The 18270-nt window shown below is 42.6% G+C and overlaps 1 protein-coding gene across 11 annotated transcripts in view; it reads right to left on the reverse strand.

The window, feature by feature from the left end:
* Positions 1-288: 288 nt before the first annotated feature.
* Positions 289-18270, reverse strand: part of DLGAP4 (DLG associated protein 4) — a 202367-nt gene continuing 184385 nt past the window's right edge. For 9 of the 11 annotated variants that reach the window (XM_049699331.1, XM_004272804.4, XM_049699332.1 and 6 more), the window contains 3 exons: positions 3996-4087; positions 2952-3107; positions 289-2106 (listed from right to left, as the gene is read on the reverse strand). In XM_049699331.1, coding sequence (XP_049555288.1) covers positions 1888-2106; positions 2952-3107; positions 3996-4087 — 467 coding nt within the window. In that variant the 3' untranslated portion in view covers positions 289-1887. Of the gene's footprint in view, positions 2107-2951; positions 3108-3764; positions 3969-3995; positions 4088-18270 lie in introns of those variants that run through there. The other 2 variants (XM_049699334.1, XR_007472183.1) reach the window with 2 other exon arrangements.

Consider the following 18270-nt stretch of genomic DNA (forward strand, 5'->3'; position numbering starts at 1 on the left):
GCCCATCTCAGCTCCCACATAGCGACGATGAAGCATTTATTTCTCTGGAGGAAGCTGGTCAGGCGGATGTTACACACTCATCTTTCGGGAAGGGAACCGAGAGCTTAGTTTTCTTGCTGGGGGTCACAGAGCTGGTGCATGAGAGCGCTGGCGTTACAGTTTGCACTCGTCAGCCTGTCTCCAAGGAGCTGCCACTTGGAAGGGGTCTGGCTGTCTCCTGGGGCGTCTGCTCCACCCGCCTCATCCCAGCCTGGCCCGCCCCGCTGCAATAACACCATGAGCCCGTGGTGCACGTTACCTCATTTATTCTCACAACATGCCTGTGAGGTAGGGAGGGGCGGGGACTGTCCCCATTTTACAGAGGAGGAAGTTGAGGCACACAGAGGTCAAGTGACTTGCCCAAGGTCACAGACGGCGGCCAAGCTGGAATGGGCCCTAGAGCAGGCCCCTGTGGCAGGTGCTGGACACGAGGGCGTCTCCAGTGCCGCAGCCGTCGTGCTCGGAGCTTGCTGCAGGCCTGGCCTCGCCCTCGCCCTCGCCCTCCCTGCCCCCCACCTCACCCTGCAGGCCTGGGCCATCGCAGCTCAGGGCTCATGACACCCTGGGAGTGGGGCTGGGGGGCAGGGGAGAGAGAAGGGTGACCGGGGTAAAAAAATAGAAAACTCAGAGGCCAGGCAGATGGGCCCATGGCCGGGGAGCGGGGGGCAGGTGAGAGACAAAAAAAGGGGGAGCTGCTTACACACAAGGTATATATTTTTACACACACTTGTACACACACCTAGATATAGTACATGTAAAAATATATGCTATTCACACACCCGCCTCCTGCCAGGTGCCCCCGAGAGCCAGCGGTGGCGCTGGTGGGCATGGGTGAGCAGAGGGGCGTTTGTTAAATATACACTCTAAGGTCTATGTGCATATGTACACATACATACAGACACAGCCGCCCGCCCCTCGGGTACTGTACACAGGCTCGGCCAGGGACACGTGACCCCTGGAAAATGGGGTCCCTCTCTTGAGTGGCCCCTGCAAGTCACTCTAGGTCACACATTTTGCTGAAGGAAGAAGGGGCTGGAGAGAAGAAAAAGGCGGGAGTCTGGAGTGTGGTAAGCTGTGGTTTTTATCTCATTCCCACCCCCACCCCCCCAAAGACTTCAGCCCTCCTCATGGTCTCAGAGAGGCGAGTCACCCACCTGACGCTGCCTAGGGCTGGCAGATCACAGTGGGAGGGCGGCTTCTGCTGAGAGGAACCTGTATTTGCGTGTGTGCGCGCGCGCGCGCGTGCATGTGTGTGAGCACTCGGTGGGGGAGGGGACGCGTGTCCATCTCTCTGTCCTCTGGGTTCACCCACAAAAAGGGCTGAGAACCAGAAAGCCGATAGTCAGGATGGTGACCCCTGTGTGAGCTCTTAAGGGAAAAGAGAAAAACATAAGAATGAAAACTCCAAGGTCAGAGCTGGGGTAGCCAGGAAAAGGAGGAAGGACATGGCAGGTGCCCAAGGCTGCCCTTGGGCTGTCGTCATCTTGTAAACAAGCTAGTTTAAGTTCTCATTAGATAGAGCAAGTAAAAAGACTGTAGTCTGGAGGCTGGGCCGGGGCGTTGCCGAAGTCCATCTATCTAGTCCACCACGGCCAGCAAGAGGAAAAAAAAGTTTTATAGTTTTGTGTTTCTGTTGATTTTTTTGTGTGAAGTCTTCATAACCTAAAGCTGGGAGGGACCCAAGAAAGCCAAATTGTGAGCCCTTGTATGCGTCAATTTGAAAGTTGGCTCAGGGTCTCTAGACAGAATAACCACACTAAAGGTTGAGAAAATTTTGTTCCTTTCGCATTTAGTTTGTAGGTTTCTTTTTTTAATGACTTAAAATTGTTTGCTTCCTGCTTCCTGGTCTCAGAGCCGGGTCTGGGCCTCAGGGACATAAATCTCGATGCTGTCCGCGCTCTCCGTGGCTGAGTTCTGCCGCACGGAAGCTGCCCGCTTGGCCGCCAGGAGCCTCTTGCGGGCCTCCTGACGCTGCTTGTCCCCAGCGTCAGAGGCCTTGTCGCGGCTCACTGCCGGCTTGGATTTGGCTGGCTTCTTTGGGACCGGAGGGGGTAGTTTCTTCTCTTCCTTTAGTGAGACAGTGAGGAGAGAAGGAAAATAAAATAAAGGTGCCACCTTTTGTGTGGTGCTACCACCCACCGTATGCTGGCAGCTGGAGCCTCCACCCCAGCTTCCCCGCATCGGGCACAAGCAACACACATTTGGAATCAGGAAGCCACAAGAAGCGATGATGGTGGGACTAGCACAAGGCATAGGAGCAAAAAGCAAGCTTACAATCCTAGAATGTTCTAGTAGGAAGGGACAGACAGATCACCTCTTCCCACCCCTGCTCTGAACCACTGAGAGCCTGAAATTCACGCAGGAATCATATAGCCAGAGATGGGATTTAAATTCAGGGCCTCCGACTCCCAGGTCACATTTCACATGCTATTCTAGGGGATCAGAACTCACAAGGGCCACAGTCCAGTAACCAATAACCAAAGGGGTCATTGGGTGCCACTGTTTTACAGATGGAAGCCTGAGCCTCAGGGAAGAGGCTGGCCCAGGAGGCAGAATCGGGTCCAGACCCCTGTACTCCTGGCAGCGTGGTCCTAGGAGAAGGACCATTTTTCTACCTCCAGGGTTCCAACGGCTGTGTCTACGCTAGTGCTCTGGGCTGTGGGCATGTGTCTCCCACTTTCTGAACATGCAGGGCAGGAAGGCATGCTTCGGGGGGGCAGCCTCAACTACACAGAGCGAGTGGCATGCTGGACGAGCGCCGAGCATGGACCCCGCACACTGATGGACGTGAGCCCCCAGCTCAAAGACGACACACAGAGAAGGGAGCCAAGCAGCACTGACCGATGTGGCCAGCGTTATTGCCGACCAGGAATTTGTCCCTGGACTTCCCCTCCGCACTGCTCCATGCTCACCTTCCTCTTCTCGGGGGTCTCCACCAGCTGCCAGCTGTTGGCCTTGAGGTGGTAGAGTTCATCAAACTTCATGCTGATGTCCTCGATGGACAGCTGCAGCAGGTCCCAGAACCCTGCCAGGTCCTGGGCTGTTGGACGTGGGTTGGCATCAGGGTTCTGTGGGACAGACGGGGATCAGTGGGGCAAGCAGGGCAGAGGCTTGTCCTGCACCCCATCCCAAGTACTGTCTCCTAGCTCTGCCAGCCCTGGTTGGCTTCCCTTGAGGCCTGGTCTTACTCTCCTGTTCCCAGGGCCGGGTCAGTATCTGTATGAGCGAATGAACCCAGTTCCTGATTACTGCTGGCCCTGATGGTGGAGAGCTTTGGGAGAGAGAGACAGTCCTATCATGAGAGTGGGTCCTGCACACACATGGGGACTGAGGCCTTCGCCACCACTGAAGGGCTACAGGGAGGAGGCAGGATCACTTCCAGGTGGGTGTGATTCCAGAATCCGTGTGCTTTCTAGCCCATCATTCTGTTCTCTGACAGCACATTCCTTATCAGGACTTCCCCAGTGAACACCCAAACCCCTACCGGTCCTAGAGACAAACACTCGCCACTGTCCTCCACCCCTGGGGGTTACACCACCCCTGCCAGATGGAAAGAGGCTCCACAGGAAAAGCTGCTGCCTAGCGGCAAGGGTGAAGGAGAGGGAAACCCACCAAGTGTCATGGTGGTTATTTCTTTAGTTCTTACCTTGACTGTCTTCTTAGATATAGAGTATGTTGTATGTAAATAAATCAGTGCCAACTGATTTTTAACTTTCATGTGGCTGTTTTTACATAGAGTTCACTTTTCTATTTCAGAAGGTAGTAGAGCTCTGAAAGGACCATTCCTGGCCCTTTTCCTGTGCTAGGCACTGACACACACCACTGTCATCTTTCCAATGCCATGAGGAAGCAGCACCTTCTCCATGTTAGAGAGGCGGCCACAGAGGCTTAGAGGCTAATCCAGCTGGGGGATCTGGCTGGAAGACCCACTGTGGAGGAAGAAGAATCACACTCACCAAGTTTTGCTCACAGAGGCCCCGGAACTGCTGGAATTTCTGTGACATCAGTAGCTGGGCACTGCCCACAGCACTGAGGACTTTCCCTAAGACTGAGAAAGAGAATGTGGAAAAAGACTGAGCAGAGCACAGGGTCTGCTGGGGTGGAACACAGGATCAGGGTCATGGCTTCCACCTCCCCTCCCCGCATTAGGACACCAATCATCATTTGGTGATGGCAGTCAGTCTTCATTTTATTTACACATTAACCCACTCTCACTGTGAAAAATGCACACCAGACACATAAAGTGAGCCCCATCCCCTAGTTGCTAAGGACATTTTATGGCAATAAATTTAAAAACTAAGTTTAAATGGAAAAAATTTTCAGGAAAACATAAATTACTATCATAGACTCAAGAAGAAATAGAAAATCTGATTAGGCCAATAACTGTTTTAAAAAACTGAAGCAGGAGTTAAAAATCTTCCCCAGAAAAGGGAACCAGGCCTATGTAGTTTTACAGGTGTGGTTTTACAAAACCTTCCAGGAATAGATAATCCTTGTTTTATACATTCAAATTCTTCCTGAGAGTAAATAAACAGAAAATGACAGCAAATTTCAGGAGCCTGAGAGAACATAGGACATGCCAAGAATAGGGCACTTTCATTATGAACATAAAAGTCTTAAAGCAAAGAGAATCCAACAGAAGCGTTCACCATGAAGTGTTCAGTGGTCTACTTACACAGTGGTCTACTTACAGCAGCTCATGAAGGAGGAATTCCACCTCATTCAGAAATTATTAGTTATGAAAAAGGAACCAACACAGGAGCTAAACATGTTATAGGAGCAGTAAATGGCAGATGCACATTCACCAGATAGTTGTTGCCAGAGAGCAGATGAAAAGTGTGACATTTAGCCACAAATATTTAAACAGTAGTTCAAAGCAGAGATAAGGTACTCTGAAAAGAGATGCAAGACAATGGAAGGGGATAAAACATGAGCTCTGGAACTAGTGCAAGAGAAAAATCAGGCAGCACAGAAACAAGGGCCATGATGGACACAGCACAAAGAATAAACCCTGATGAAAACCAATAAGGACAAGGAGGACAGGAATGAAAAAGCTCCTGGCACAAAACACTTACACTGCTAGATTAACAAGACAAGGCGTCTTAAATGAATAGCTAAGCTGCTGGGGATAAAATGACCCCCCACCCGCAGAAGGTAGTGGGTATATGTGCCTGGCTTGGTCTAAAGTAGGATAGGAGGGCTTCCCTGGTGGTGCAGTGGTTAAGAATCCACCTGCCAATGCAGGGGACGTGGGTTCGATCCCTGGTCTGGGAGGACCCCACATGCTGCAGAGCAACTAGGCCCGTGTGCCACAACTACTGAGCCTGTGCTCTAGAGCCCGTGAGCCACAACTACTGAAGCCCGTGTGCCACAACTATTGGAACCTGCGCGCCTAGAGGCTGTGCTCTGCAACAAGAGAACCCACAGCAATGAGAAGCCTGTGCACAGCAATGAAGACTAGCCTCTGCTCGCTGCAATTAGAGCAAAGCCCGCACACAGCAACAAAGACCTCAATGCAGCCAAAAATAAAATAATTTAAAAAAAAAAAGTAGGATGGGAATAAGAGGAAAAGTCTCTCCTGAGAATTCCTAACCATAAGACTGCATTTAGGTACCTTATTTTTTAAGAAATAAAGGAAGCAACTAGATGTATTAAAAAGATGAGACTATTTTTAAAAAAGTGACTGAGAGACATGGAGGAGAGAGGGAGACTTAAAATACATCTATCAGAGTTCTAAAATGACAGAGAGAATGGAAGAAAAGAAATTTATTCAGAGAGATGATTCAGAATATGAATAAAGGAACCATCCCAAACTCATTTTATGAAGCTAGATAACCTTGGTACTAAAACAGGACAAGGATGAGAAAGGAAAATTACCAGCCAAGTAATTCTGCCTTTGAAGAAAGGCAAAATTATTAAATTAGATATTAACAAAAGTACAACAGTGTACTAAAATAATATAACTCAGCTGGGTTTATTCTGGTAATACAAGACTGATTCAACATTAGAAAATTCTAATGACTTCTGATTCTGACTATGAAAAACCAGTTACTATCAGACAAACTGAACCCTCCCATGAAGAAAAATTAAAAAAAATAAAACCTAAATAAAATACCAAAAACAACAAAAAAATCTCTTTCAGGGTATTAAAAAATTACCAAAGCAACCAGAATTTGAGAGGCTAAGATGTCAGTGAGAACGGAAACTATATTCAGCCAAGCCTGATATTCTGAACCGCCTTCTACCCCAAGGCATCTCCCAGTTTATAAGCAGCGCAAGGCTGAGGGGCTAAGAAGCCAAGCAGAAAGTGGTGGTTCAGAGCCTGAGAAGCTAAGCAGAACTTGTGGCAGTTCCATGGGGACAGGGAGACCAAAACTGGAATTCGGAGCTACCAGAGGAGACAGGACTTGGGGGAAAGTGCATCAGGCTGAGCAAAGCTTCCAGCAGTCTTAAGATGGGGGAGAAACAAAAATTGGAGCTCAGTGTCTGCCAAGGAGGAAGGGCTTGGATATACCCCAGGCTGCAGCTCTGAACCAGCTCAATCCCATATTAGATTAAGTTGGTCTGGCCCTACTCTAATTGTCTGCAAGAAGCAAAAGTAAATTCGTTCTCAAAGTATAGAAAATCGTCTTCAAAAAAAAAGAAGAAAAAAAAATCATCCTGAGCTTCAAGTTCTCTCTGTACTTTTCGTATACAGTTTCTGGCATTGAATAAAAATTACCAAGCATGCCACGAGGTAGGACCAAATGACTGCACACCAAAAGAGAAAAATCAGCAAAAAGTAAAAGAACTATAGGGATGTAGAGGTATAGGACCAGGGCTTTAAAATGACTGTGAATATGTCCCAGAAAATATATGACATGATGAGGAATTTCAGCAAAGAACCAGAAATCTATCAAAAAGAATCAAATGGAAATTCTAGAACTAAAAAATAGAGTAACTGAAATTAAGACTGCAATAGACTCTTCAATAAATGGTGCTGGGAAAACTGGACAGGTACATGTAAAAGTATGAGATTAGATCACTCCCTAACACCATACACAAAAATAAGCTCAAAATGGATTAAAGACCTAAATGTAAGGCCAGAAACTATCAAACTCTTAGAGGAAAACATAGGCAGAACACTCTATGACATGAATCACAGCAAGATCCTTTTTGACCCACCTCCTAGAGAAATGGAAATAAAAACAAAAATAAACAAATGGGACCTAATGAAACTTCAAAGCTTTTGCACAGCAAAGGAAACCATAAACAAGACCAAAAGACAACCCTCAGAATGGGAGAAAATGTGTGCAAATGAAGCAACTGACAAAGGATTAATCTCCAAAATTTATAAGCAGCTCATGCAGCTCAATAACAAAAAAACAACCCAATCCAAAAATGGGCAGGAGACCTAAATAGACATTTCTCCAAAGAAGATATACAGACTGCCAACAAACACATGAAAGAATGCTCAACATCATTAATCATTAGAGAAATGCAAATCAAAACTACAATGAGATATCATCTCACACCAGTCAGAATGGCCATCATCAAAAAATCTAGAAACAATAAATGCTGGAGAGGGTGTGGAGAAAAGGGAACACTCTTGCACTGCTGGTGGGAATGTGAATTGGTACAGCCGCTATGGAGAACAGTATGGAGGTTCCTTAAAAAACTACAAATAGAACTACCATATGACCCAGCAATCCCACTACTGGGCATATACCCTGAGAAAACCATAATTCAAAAAGAGTCATGTACCAAAATGTTCATTGCAGCTCTATTTACAATAGCCCGGAGATGGAAACAACCTAAGTGTCCATCATCGGATGAATGGATAAAGAAGATGTGGCACATATATACAATGGAATATTACTCAGCCATAAAAAGAAACGAAATTGAGCTATTTGTAATGAGATGGATAGACCTAGAGTCTGTCATACAGAGTGAAGTAAGTCAGAAAGAGAAAGACAAATACTGTATGCTAACACATATACATGGAATTTAAGAAAAAAAAAAGTCATGAAGAACCTAGGGGTAAGACAGGAATAAAGACACAGACCTACTAGAGAATGGACTTGAGGATATGGGGAGGGGGAAAGGTAAACTGTGACAAAGCGAGAGAGAGGCATGGACATATATACACTACCAAACGTAAGGTAGATAGATAGTGGGAAGCAGCTGCATAGCACAGGGAGATCAGCTCGGTCGGTGATTTGTGACCACCTGGAGGGGTGGGATAGGGAGGGTGGGAGGGAGGGAGACGCAAGAGGGAAAAGATATGGGAACATATGTATATGTACAGCTGATTCACTTTGTTATAAAGCAGAAACTAACATACCATTGTAAAGCAATTATACTCCAATAAAGATGTAAAAAAAAAAAAGACTGCAATAGATAGGTTTAATAGATTGGTTACAGCTGAACTCTAAAATAATCCAGTAGAAAATATCCAGACTGAGGTCCAGAGGAAGAAAAAAAAAGGGAAAATACAGAAGAGAGAATGAAGAAGCATAAGATGTGGCAGTCTAAAATATGTGTAATTGGGGCTTCCCTGGTGGCGCAGTGGTTGAGAGTCCGCCTGCTGATGCAGGGGACATGGGTTCGTGCCCCGGTCCGGGAAGATCCCACATGCTGTGGAGCAGCTGGGCCCGTGAGCCATGGCCGCTGAGCCTGTGCGTCCGGAGCTTGTGCTCCGCAGCGGGAGAGGCCACAACAGTGAGAGGCCCGCGTACCGGAAAAAAAAAAATAAATAAAAATAAATAAAATATGTGTAATTGGAGTCCACAAGTAGAGAAGAAATAACATGGAGCAGAAATTTGAGGAAATGATGGCCAAGACTTTTCTGAAACTGATGAGAGTTATTAAGGCTGCAGATTCAAGAAACCCTGTGAGCATCAAGTTGGAAAAATACAAAGAAAACCATACCTAGGTATCACAGTAAAATGGATAAAACTCAAACACAGGAGAAAAAAATCTTAAAAGCAGACAAAGGGGAGAAAACAAATTATTCTTCAAAGAAGCAGCAGGAAGACTGACAGTTGACTTTTCAATAGAAAGGCTGGAAACCAGGACATAAAGACATATTTATAAAGTGTTGAAAGAAGATCAGTACGTACCTATAATTCTATACTTAGAAAAAATACTGTTCAGGGACTTCCCTGGCAGTCCAGTGGTTAAAGACTCCGCACTTCCACTGCAGGGGGCACACGGGTTTGATCCCTGTTCAGGGAACTAAGATCCCGCATGCCGCGGCCAAAAGAGTAAATAAAATTTAAAAATAATAACAAACAAAAGCCTGCCTCCTGGAGGACAGTTTTAAAAAAATACTGTTCAAAAAAAGAGGGAGGGCTTCCCTGGTGGCGCAGTGGTTGAGAGTCCGCCTGCCGATGCAGGGGACACAGGTTCATGCCCCGGTCCGGGAAGATCCCACATGCCGCGGAGCGGCTGGGCCCGTGAGCCATGGCCGTTGAGCTTGCGCGTCCGGAGCCTGTGCTCCGCAACGGGAGAGGCCACAACAGTGAGAGGCCCGCGTACCGCAAAAAAAAAAAAAAAAAAAGAGGGAAAAATACATTTTGAGATAAATACTGCATTAAAATAAATACTAAAGGGAGTTCTTCAGGCAGAAGGAAAATGATCCTAACTAGAAGCAAAGAAATAAAGGAGAGAAGAGTACCAGAAAGAGTAAATATGTGGGTAATACTGATTGTATAAAACAAAAAATAATGTCTTGTGGCATTTAGAACATATATATAGAACTGAAATACTTAACAGCAATAGTACACAGGTTAGGAGGGGGATAAAAGTGATCTAAGGTCCTTGCATCATCTGTGAAGTGGTAAAGGTACTAATTTAGTCTTTACAAAGTCAGGGATGCAGGTTGTAATCTTGAGAGTAACTGTTAATAATAAGCTAACATGAAAAAAGTGGAAATAAATACTTGATTAATCCAAAAAGAAGGCAAGAAAGGAGAAAAAACTATCAATAAAATTTACCACATTACAGATTAAAAATTATCTAGATGCACTAAATTTCATTAAATTCAACAATTTTCTTAACCAGAATAAGCGTATCTCCAACAGACCTATAGTAAACATCATACTCAATGGTACAAGGTTAAAAGCAATTCCTTATTTACAAATAAAGTAAGAATACAGCAAGATTTCTAGATATAAGATCAACAGAAAGGCCAAGAGCATTTCATCAACAATAAACAGAAAATACAGTAACAAAAAGTACCACTTACATCCCTCCAAAATTAAAATACTAATCTAACAAATCTTCAAAAAATATGTAAAACTTTTATGTGGAAAATATAAAATTTAAATGAAAGACACTAAAGAAGACCTAAATAAATGGAGAGATGTAATCATGTTCTTGGATAGAAAAGAATTATTCATAAACATGTCAACTTCCCACCAAACTGATCTACACATTTAATATAATTCCAATGAAAACCTCAACATGGAACTTGAAAAGCTGAGTCTTACAATTTATATGGAAAAGCAAAGAGCCTATGCCAGACACTCTTGAAGAATAGGTTGGGGAAACTTGTCTTTCCAATTATCAAGATTCATTAGACAGTTATAACAATGAAGAAAGTCAGATTTGGGCCTAGGGATAGACTAATGAACAGAATAGAAAGCTCAGAAATAGATCAACACATATAGGAAACCTGATATTTGTCAGGGCTGTACTGCATATCAACAGGATAAGGATGAACATTTTAATAAATTATTGTCCAATGAGAAAAAGTTAACATAGAGCCTTATCTCACTCCATGCAGACAAATTAATTCCAAGGGATCAAGGACTTAAATGTGGAAGACAACTCAAAAACTTTACAAGTAAATAGTAAAATATCTTTTTGACTTTGGGAGAAGGATGGATTTCTTAACATACAAAAAAGTATAAACGATAAAGGAAAAGATTGATAAATTTACATTAAAATTAAGTATCCATTCATTCAAAAGATACCATAAAGAAAATGAAAAGATGAGTTGCAAACTGGGAGAAGACAATTACAATACATATAACTGACAAAGGTTCCAGAATCTAGATACGTAATGATCACCGATGAGGCAATTAAGAAAAAGACCACTTAATAGAAAAATGAGCAAAACATATGAACAGGCATTTCACAGAGGAGGAAACATAAATGGCTAATATGTGAAAAGATGCTCAATGCCATTAGTAACCAATGAAATACAAATTATAACCACTATTTTATAACTGTGGATTGGGGGAAAGAAAAAACCTATTACATACTAAGTGTAAGCAAAGATGTAGAGCAATGGGTACTTTCACACAGTGCTGAGGGACTAATAAATTGGTGTAATCACTGTGGAGAACAATTCGGCATTTCTTATAAATCTGAACACAGACATACTCTGTGACCCAAACGTTTCCCAGTATATACCTTAGAGAACTCTTATAGAGGAGACATGGTCAAATATGTTCATAATAACCTACAGTTTATATCAACTTAATGGTGTGAGACTGAATAATCTATCCCTGAGATCAGGAATGAGACAAAAACAAGGATGCCCCTGCTCTTGCCACATCTATTCAACTTTGTGTTGGAGCCAGGGCCATTAGGCAAAAAACAAAAGGAATCCAGGCTGGAAAGAAAAAAGTAAAACAATCTCTATTCTCAGATTAAATGCTCTTGTATGTAAAAAATTCTGAAGAAGTCCCCAAAAAACAGTGAGGTTGCAGCATACAAGATCAACATACAGAAGTCATTTGTATTTCTATATGGTAACAATGAACATCTGAAAATGAAATTAAGAAAACAATTTCATTTACAATGCCATCAAACAGAATAAAATAATTAGGAATAAATTTAAAAGAAATGTAGGACCTGTCCACTGAAAATTACAAAACATTATTGAAAGAAAATTTCAAAAACCTAAGTAAATGGAAACATAGCCCATGTTCATGGATCAGAAGACTTTAAAGTAAGAGGGCAACACTCATCAAATTGAATTACTGATTTAACACAATCCCTATTAAAATAAAATCCCAGCTGCCTTTTTTGCGGAAACTGACAAGCTGATTCTAAAATTCATATGGAAATGCAAGAACGAAATATGAACTTTAGAACTTCCTTTAGTGAGAACCTGAGAGCTGGCAATAAACTTCTTTTATTTTTATTTAAAAAGTAAAGCTGGAAGACTCACACTTTCCAATTTCAAAGCTTATTACAAAGCTACAGTAATTACGACAGTGTGGTACTGGCATAAGTGTACACATGTACATCAATGCACTGGAATAGAACTGAGTCCAGAAATAAACCCTTAAATAAATCAGTTGACCATAAATAAACTCTTACATTTACAGTCAACTGATTTTTGACAAGGGTACCAAGACTATTCAATGGGGAAAGAACAGTCTCCCTAACAAATGGTGCTGGACAAATGATATCCAAATGTAAAAGAATGAAGGTGGACCAATACCTCACACCATATACAAAAATTAACTCAAAATGGATCACAGACCTAAATGTAACAGCTAAAGCTATAAAACTCTTGAAGGCAAACAGGAGTAAATCTTTACAATACTGTATTAGCAATGGCTTCTTAGAATTGACACCAAATGACAAGCAACAAAAGAAAAAAAAACAATTGAACTTCACTAAAATTAAACTGCTGTGTTTCAAAGAATACATAATAGCCAAGAAGTGGAAACAACTGACGAATGGATACGCAAAATGCAATATATCCACACAATGGAGTATTATTCAGCAATAAAAAGGAGTGAAGTGCTGAAACATGCTACAACATGGATAAACTTCAAAAACATGCAAAGTGAAAGAATCCATACATAAAAGACCACGCATTGTATGATTCCATGTATATGAAATGTTCAGAATGGGCAAATCTATAGAGAATGAAGCAGATTAGTGTTTTAGAGGGATACAGCATGATGGCTAAATGCGTACAAGGTTTCTTTTTGGGGTGATGAAAATGTTCTAAAATTAGGTAGCAGGGATGGTTGCACAACTCTGTGGATGTGCTAAAAACCACTTTAGCTGTTTTGTATACTTTAAAGGGGTGAATTTTATGGTATATAAATTACAACTCAATACTGTTATAAAAAATTATTCACAACCAAAAACTAGAAACAACTCAAGTGTTCATCAGTGGAATGGATAAGCAATGGTATATTCATATTCATACAGTGGAACGTGACATATCAATGAAAAGAATGAACTACAGGTACACGCATTAATATGGATGGATCTCAAAAACAAGGCTGAATCAAAAAAGGCAAGCCTCAGAAGAATACATACACTGTGCTTCTATTAATATAAATTTCTAAAACAGGAAAAACTAAACAGCATATTCCTTAGGGTCACACATATATGTGGTACAAGTATAAAGAAAAGCAAGGGTATAATTAACACAAAATTCAGGATAGTGCGTTCTGCCATGGCAGAAAGAAGGTGATGTCTCACTGGGTTCAAAGACACTGGTAATATTCCATTTTGTAAACTAGTTGGTGCATACAGGAGTGTTCTTTTTATTATTTTCCTTTACTCTGTTGCCTCTTTGCATGTATATTTCACAATGAAAATAAAGGCTAAGAAGAAGAATGAGAGCAAAATAAAGATTTTCAGATAAATAAAAACAGAGTTAATGCCAGCTCTCAGGTTCTCACTAAAGAAAGTTCTAAAGGATGAACTCAGCAAAGAAGAAAATGATCCAAGAGGAAGATCTGAGATAAGAAAGGGTGAGCAAAGAAAATGATAAACATGATAATTATTATTTATACATGTATTTCTTTAGATTTATCTGTAATTATATAACTGAAAATTATATAATAATTTGTGAGGTTTTAAACCATAAGAAAACAATTAGATAAATCATATTTTAAGGTTCTTGCGTTGTTTGGGAGAAAGGTAAAGATGTTGAGTAACTTAAAGTTTTAAGGGTTCATAGAACAGAAATACAGTGTGTAACTTCTGTGGCAGATATGGCTAGTTGTCCCCAGTGTTTGTTTCTCCTTCTCCCTCAGAAGTAGAACCTTTTTTTTTCTTCGTGTCAAGTAGCAGCTTTTTTCAGATGAAATAAAACACAGAAATTTCTCAGGCATACTGTGAATTTTCCAGGACAAAGTATTGTCAAATGGAAAATATGAGGTATGGTATGCAAAGTATTAGAATTACAGAACAAGTTACACTAGCATCAGGACTGGAATAAGGACTTCTGCTGTGAGTGTGATGTCATATCTCTATGATGTGCACACTCCATCTACCAAGCACTGCACAGGCTCTGTGGGGACCTGTGGTTTTTAACTTGGGCACATGGCAGCCCGAACTCAGGCATTTCCTAGGCTACCCTTGCAACAAGCTGTGAGTAGCTGGTCAAAGTGGGGGAAGTGGAAGTGGTGTGCGGGGCCGGCTTGCTCTTTTTTGCAACTGGTTCCTTTGCTGCTGGAATGCACTTGGGGTTCTGGAATCCAGCAGCCACTTGGAAAAATGAGAAGATCTTGTGAATGGAAGCCAGTTATGACATCAAACCTCAAGAAGAAAGAAGCCTGGGGCTCCAGCATTACTATCTCAGACATTCTTGAATGTGAGAGAAATAAATAGTCTTGTTCAAACCACTTTTTCTTTTCTTTTCTTTTTTTTAAATGTTATTTATAGGCAAACCTAATCCCAATTAACACAGCCTCAAAATAGCAAAGGGAATGGAGAGAGAGGTGTGTTAATGCAAAAGAAAGCAAGAAAAGAGAGAGGAATAAAAGAAACCTCAAAAAAGTAGAATGGGTCTTCCCTGGTGGCACAGTGGTTAAGAACCTGCCTGCCAATGCAGGGGACACAGGTTCGAGCCCTGGTCTGGGAAGATCCCACATGCCGCGGAGCAACAAAGCTCGTGCACCACGACTACTGAACCTGCGCTCTAGAGCCCACAAGCCACAGCTACTGAGCCTGCGTACCACAACTACTGAAGCCCAGGCACCTAAAGCCTGTGCTCCACAAGAGAAGCCACCACAATGAGAAGCCCATGCACCGCAACAAAGAGTAGCCCCCGCTCGCCGCAACTAGAGGAAGCCCGCGCACGGCAACAAAGACCCAATTCAGCCAAAAATAAATAATAAATTAAACAAAAAAGTAGAATGAAGAGCACAAAATAACATGGTAGGAATAAATCCAAACAGTGAAATCCCATTGTAAATGATGACATTTTCTACTTCTGAAATAAAAATCAACACACTGAACAAAACACAAAATCCAGGTATATGCTGATTATAAGAGACATTATGGGGCACATGAAAATTGAAAGTAAAAGGATGGAAAGCAGTGTACCAGATGAACACTAACCAAAGGAAAGCTGGTACAGCAATACTTATAACACATAAAATAAGACTTTGAGGCAAAACACAAACAGACATCCAGAAAAATAGGGAGAGTGGATCACTAAACATTCACCAGGAATATTACATTCTAGACTTGATGCGTCTAAGATACCTTCAAAATAATATAAAGCAAAATTTGACAGAATTTTAAGGAGAAATGGACAAATTCACCATTTTACAGAAAGTGCAGTGATACACATTCCCTAAATACAACACAATTACATTGACGACAAAATAAAAACAAGCTAATCTTTTGGATTAACACCCCCCTGCCCAGTTCTCCCTCTACAGCCTCATCTCAGTGGCCCCTGCGCTCTCCTAGATGACTGTCTCCTAGACGACCGTTTCAGACGCTGCTCCTCAAACCTCCCAATGCCCCCTCCCGCTTTCTCACTCTGCAGTGATAACTCTGCTCTCCCGCTAGAGTGCCCCCCAAACACCTTCCTCCTATCACTATGGAGGAACTATGTATCCTCTACTTGGGCATTAATTCAGTTCCTTCTCACCTACCTAAGAATATCACTCAACAGTTATCCCCTTTCTCTACTGCATGATGAATTTCCCCTTCCCTACAAGTTCATTCTCAACAATACAAAAACATGCTTGTATCATTCAATTTAAAAATAAAAAGAACAACAAAAACTCCAGCCCTCCCCCTTTGACCCGTATATCCCTTCATTTCTCTGCTCCCATACAGAAAAATTCATCAATGGAGTTGTCTATACTTGTGGTCTCCCAGTCACTCCTATTTTCTCTTAATCCTTCTCCAATCAGGCTGTCCCTCCCTCTGCTCCCCACCATCTCCAAAGCAGACCAGCTCTTCAAGTCTGTAATGACCTTGCATGTGTAAGTCTGACCTGCTGTGTCCTTCAGAAAAGCATCTGACACGGTTGATTCTCTCTTCTTGAGAATTCTCATCTCATTTGGGAACTGCCTATACTTTGATGACTCCCAAATTGATCTCCAACCTGGACCTCTCTCCAGACTCATATACCAACTGCCTGCTTCACCTCTCCACTCTGATACCTAATAATGTGTATCAAATTAAACATGTCTAAAACTGAACTCCTGACTTTTCTCCTAACATCTACACTAGTCTTCCCTATCGCAGTGGCAATGCCATCCTTTCCGTCACTCAGACTCCAAACCATTTTGGACTCCTTTCACTCTTACTCCATATCCAATCCATCAGGAAATCCTGCTCTGCCTTCCAAGTATACCCAGAATCTGACCCCTCCCTTAAATGCTCCATGGCCACCACCATCTCCTCTTTCCCAGATTATGTTACTTCCTCCTAACTCATTTCCCAGCTTCCACTTGTGCCCCTCCCCCCACTCTCTTCTGAACAGAGAAACTAGATTAATCCTGTAAAAAAGAATGTCACATTGCACTCTCCAACACATTCTCTTTTCGGAGTCAAAGCCAAGCCTTTGACACCTCTGAGGCCCCACCACACGGACTCCATTCCCCACCTCTCTCTGCTCACTCCCGTAGCTACACTGGCCGCCTTCTCCAGCCCTAGAAGACGTCAGGCGCTTGCCCACCACTGGAGTTCTCTGATCTCCAGAGCTCTAAGACTTCTCTCTTCCTTCCTTCAGGTTTCTGCTCCAAGGTCACCTTACCTGGGAGGCCTTCGCTGACCACACTGTGTGGGGCAGCAACACTGCCCCCAGCCAGGCAGCACTCTTCATCCTGCTCTTACTGTGCTTTGTTTTCTCTGTTGCATGTCTAACCATCTTGCATATTATATGTTTAGTTGGTTATTTTCTGTCTCTCCCCATGAGAATGTAAGCTCCACGAGGGCAGGGACCTTGTGTTGTTCTGCTACATCCCCAGAAGCTAGAATAGTGCCTGTACAGTATACAGTAGGAACTCAGTAAATACTCACTGAGTGGATGAAGGTCAGGGCCAAGGGAGGGATGCTGCTTTCCTCCCACTATCGCACAATGTCCTGACACTCTTGCAGTTAGACAAGATATGCATGAGACACAGTAAGATTAGAAAGAGAAACACAGGGTTTCCCTGGTGGCGCAGTGGTTAAGAAATCACCTGCTATTGCAGGGGACAAGGGTTCGAGCCCTGGTCCGGGAAGATCCCACATGCTGCGGAGCAACTCAGCCTGTGTGCCACAACTACTGATCCTGTGCTCTAGAGCCCGCAAGCCACAACTGCTGAGCCCATGCACCACAACTACTGAAGCCTGTGTGCCTAGAGCCCAAGCTCCGCAACAAGAGAGGCCACTGCAATGAGAAGCCCACGCACCACAATGAAGAGTAGCCCCTACTCACCGCAACTAGACAAAGCCCACGCACAGCAACAAAGACCCAATGCAGCCAAAAATAAAATAAATAAAATAAATAAATCTTAAAAAAAAGACATAAAATTGCCACTAGAGCAAATAATATGATCATTTATTATGCAAATCTAAGAGGACTGAGAGTTGTACAAGGTTGCTGGACATAAGATCAATGTAGAAGTCTCAACATAACTAATCAGAGTATGCAAATACAAAAATTCATTTTACTACCAAAACAAAAACTAGAAAGTACCAAGGAATAAATCTAATAAAAATACATAAGGCCTTCCTAGATATATTAATCAAACTTGAATGGAAGGATATAAAATGGAGATCTTGAATAAATGGAGAGATAAACTTCATTCATAGCTAAGAAGACTCAATATTTCTCAGGTATCAGTTTTTCCCAAAGTAATCTGTAAACTCTATTTCTAGTCAGCGACCCAGGAAAATTTTTCTGAGGAACTTGATATACTAATTCTCAGATTGGTATTGGAAGAATGAAGATATAGACTTTTTCTTTCTGAACAAAAAGAATAAGGAAGGGGATTCACCCTATCAGATGCCAAGGCATGTTAAAAAGCTACGGCA

Source organism: Orcinus orca, chromosome 16 (assembly GCF_937001465.1).
Source record: "Orcinus orca chromosome 16, mOrcOrc1.1, whole genome shotgun sequence".
In the NCBI taxonomy this organism is placed as follows: domain Eukaryota; kingdom Metazoa; phylum Chordata; class Mammalia; order Artiodactyla; family Delphinidae; genus Orcinus; species Orcinus orca.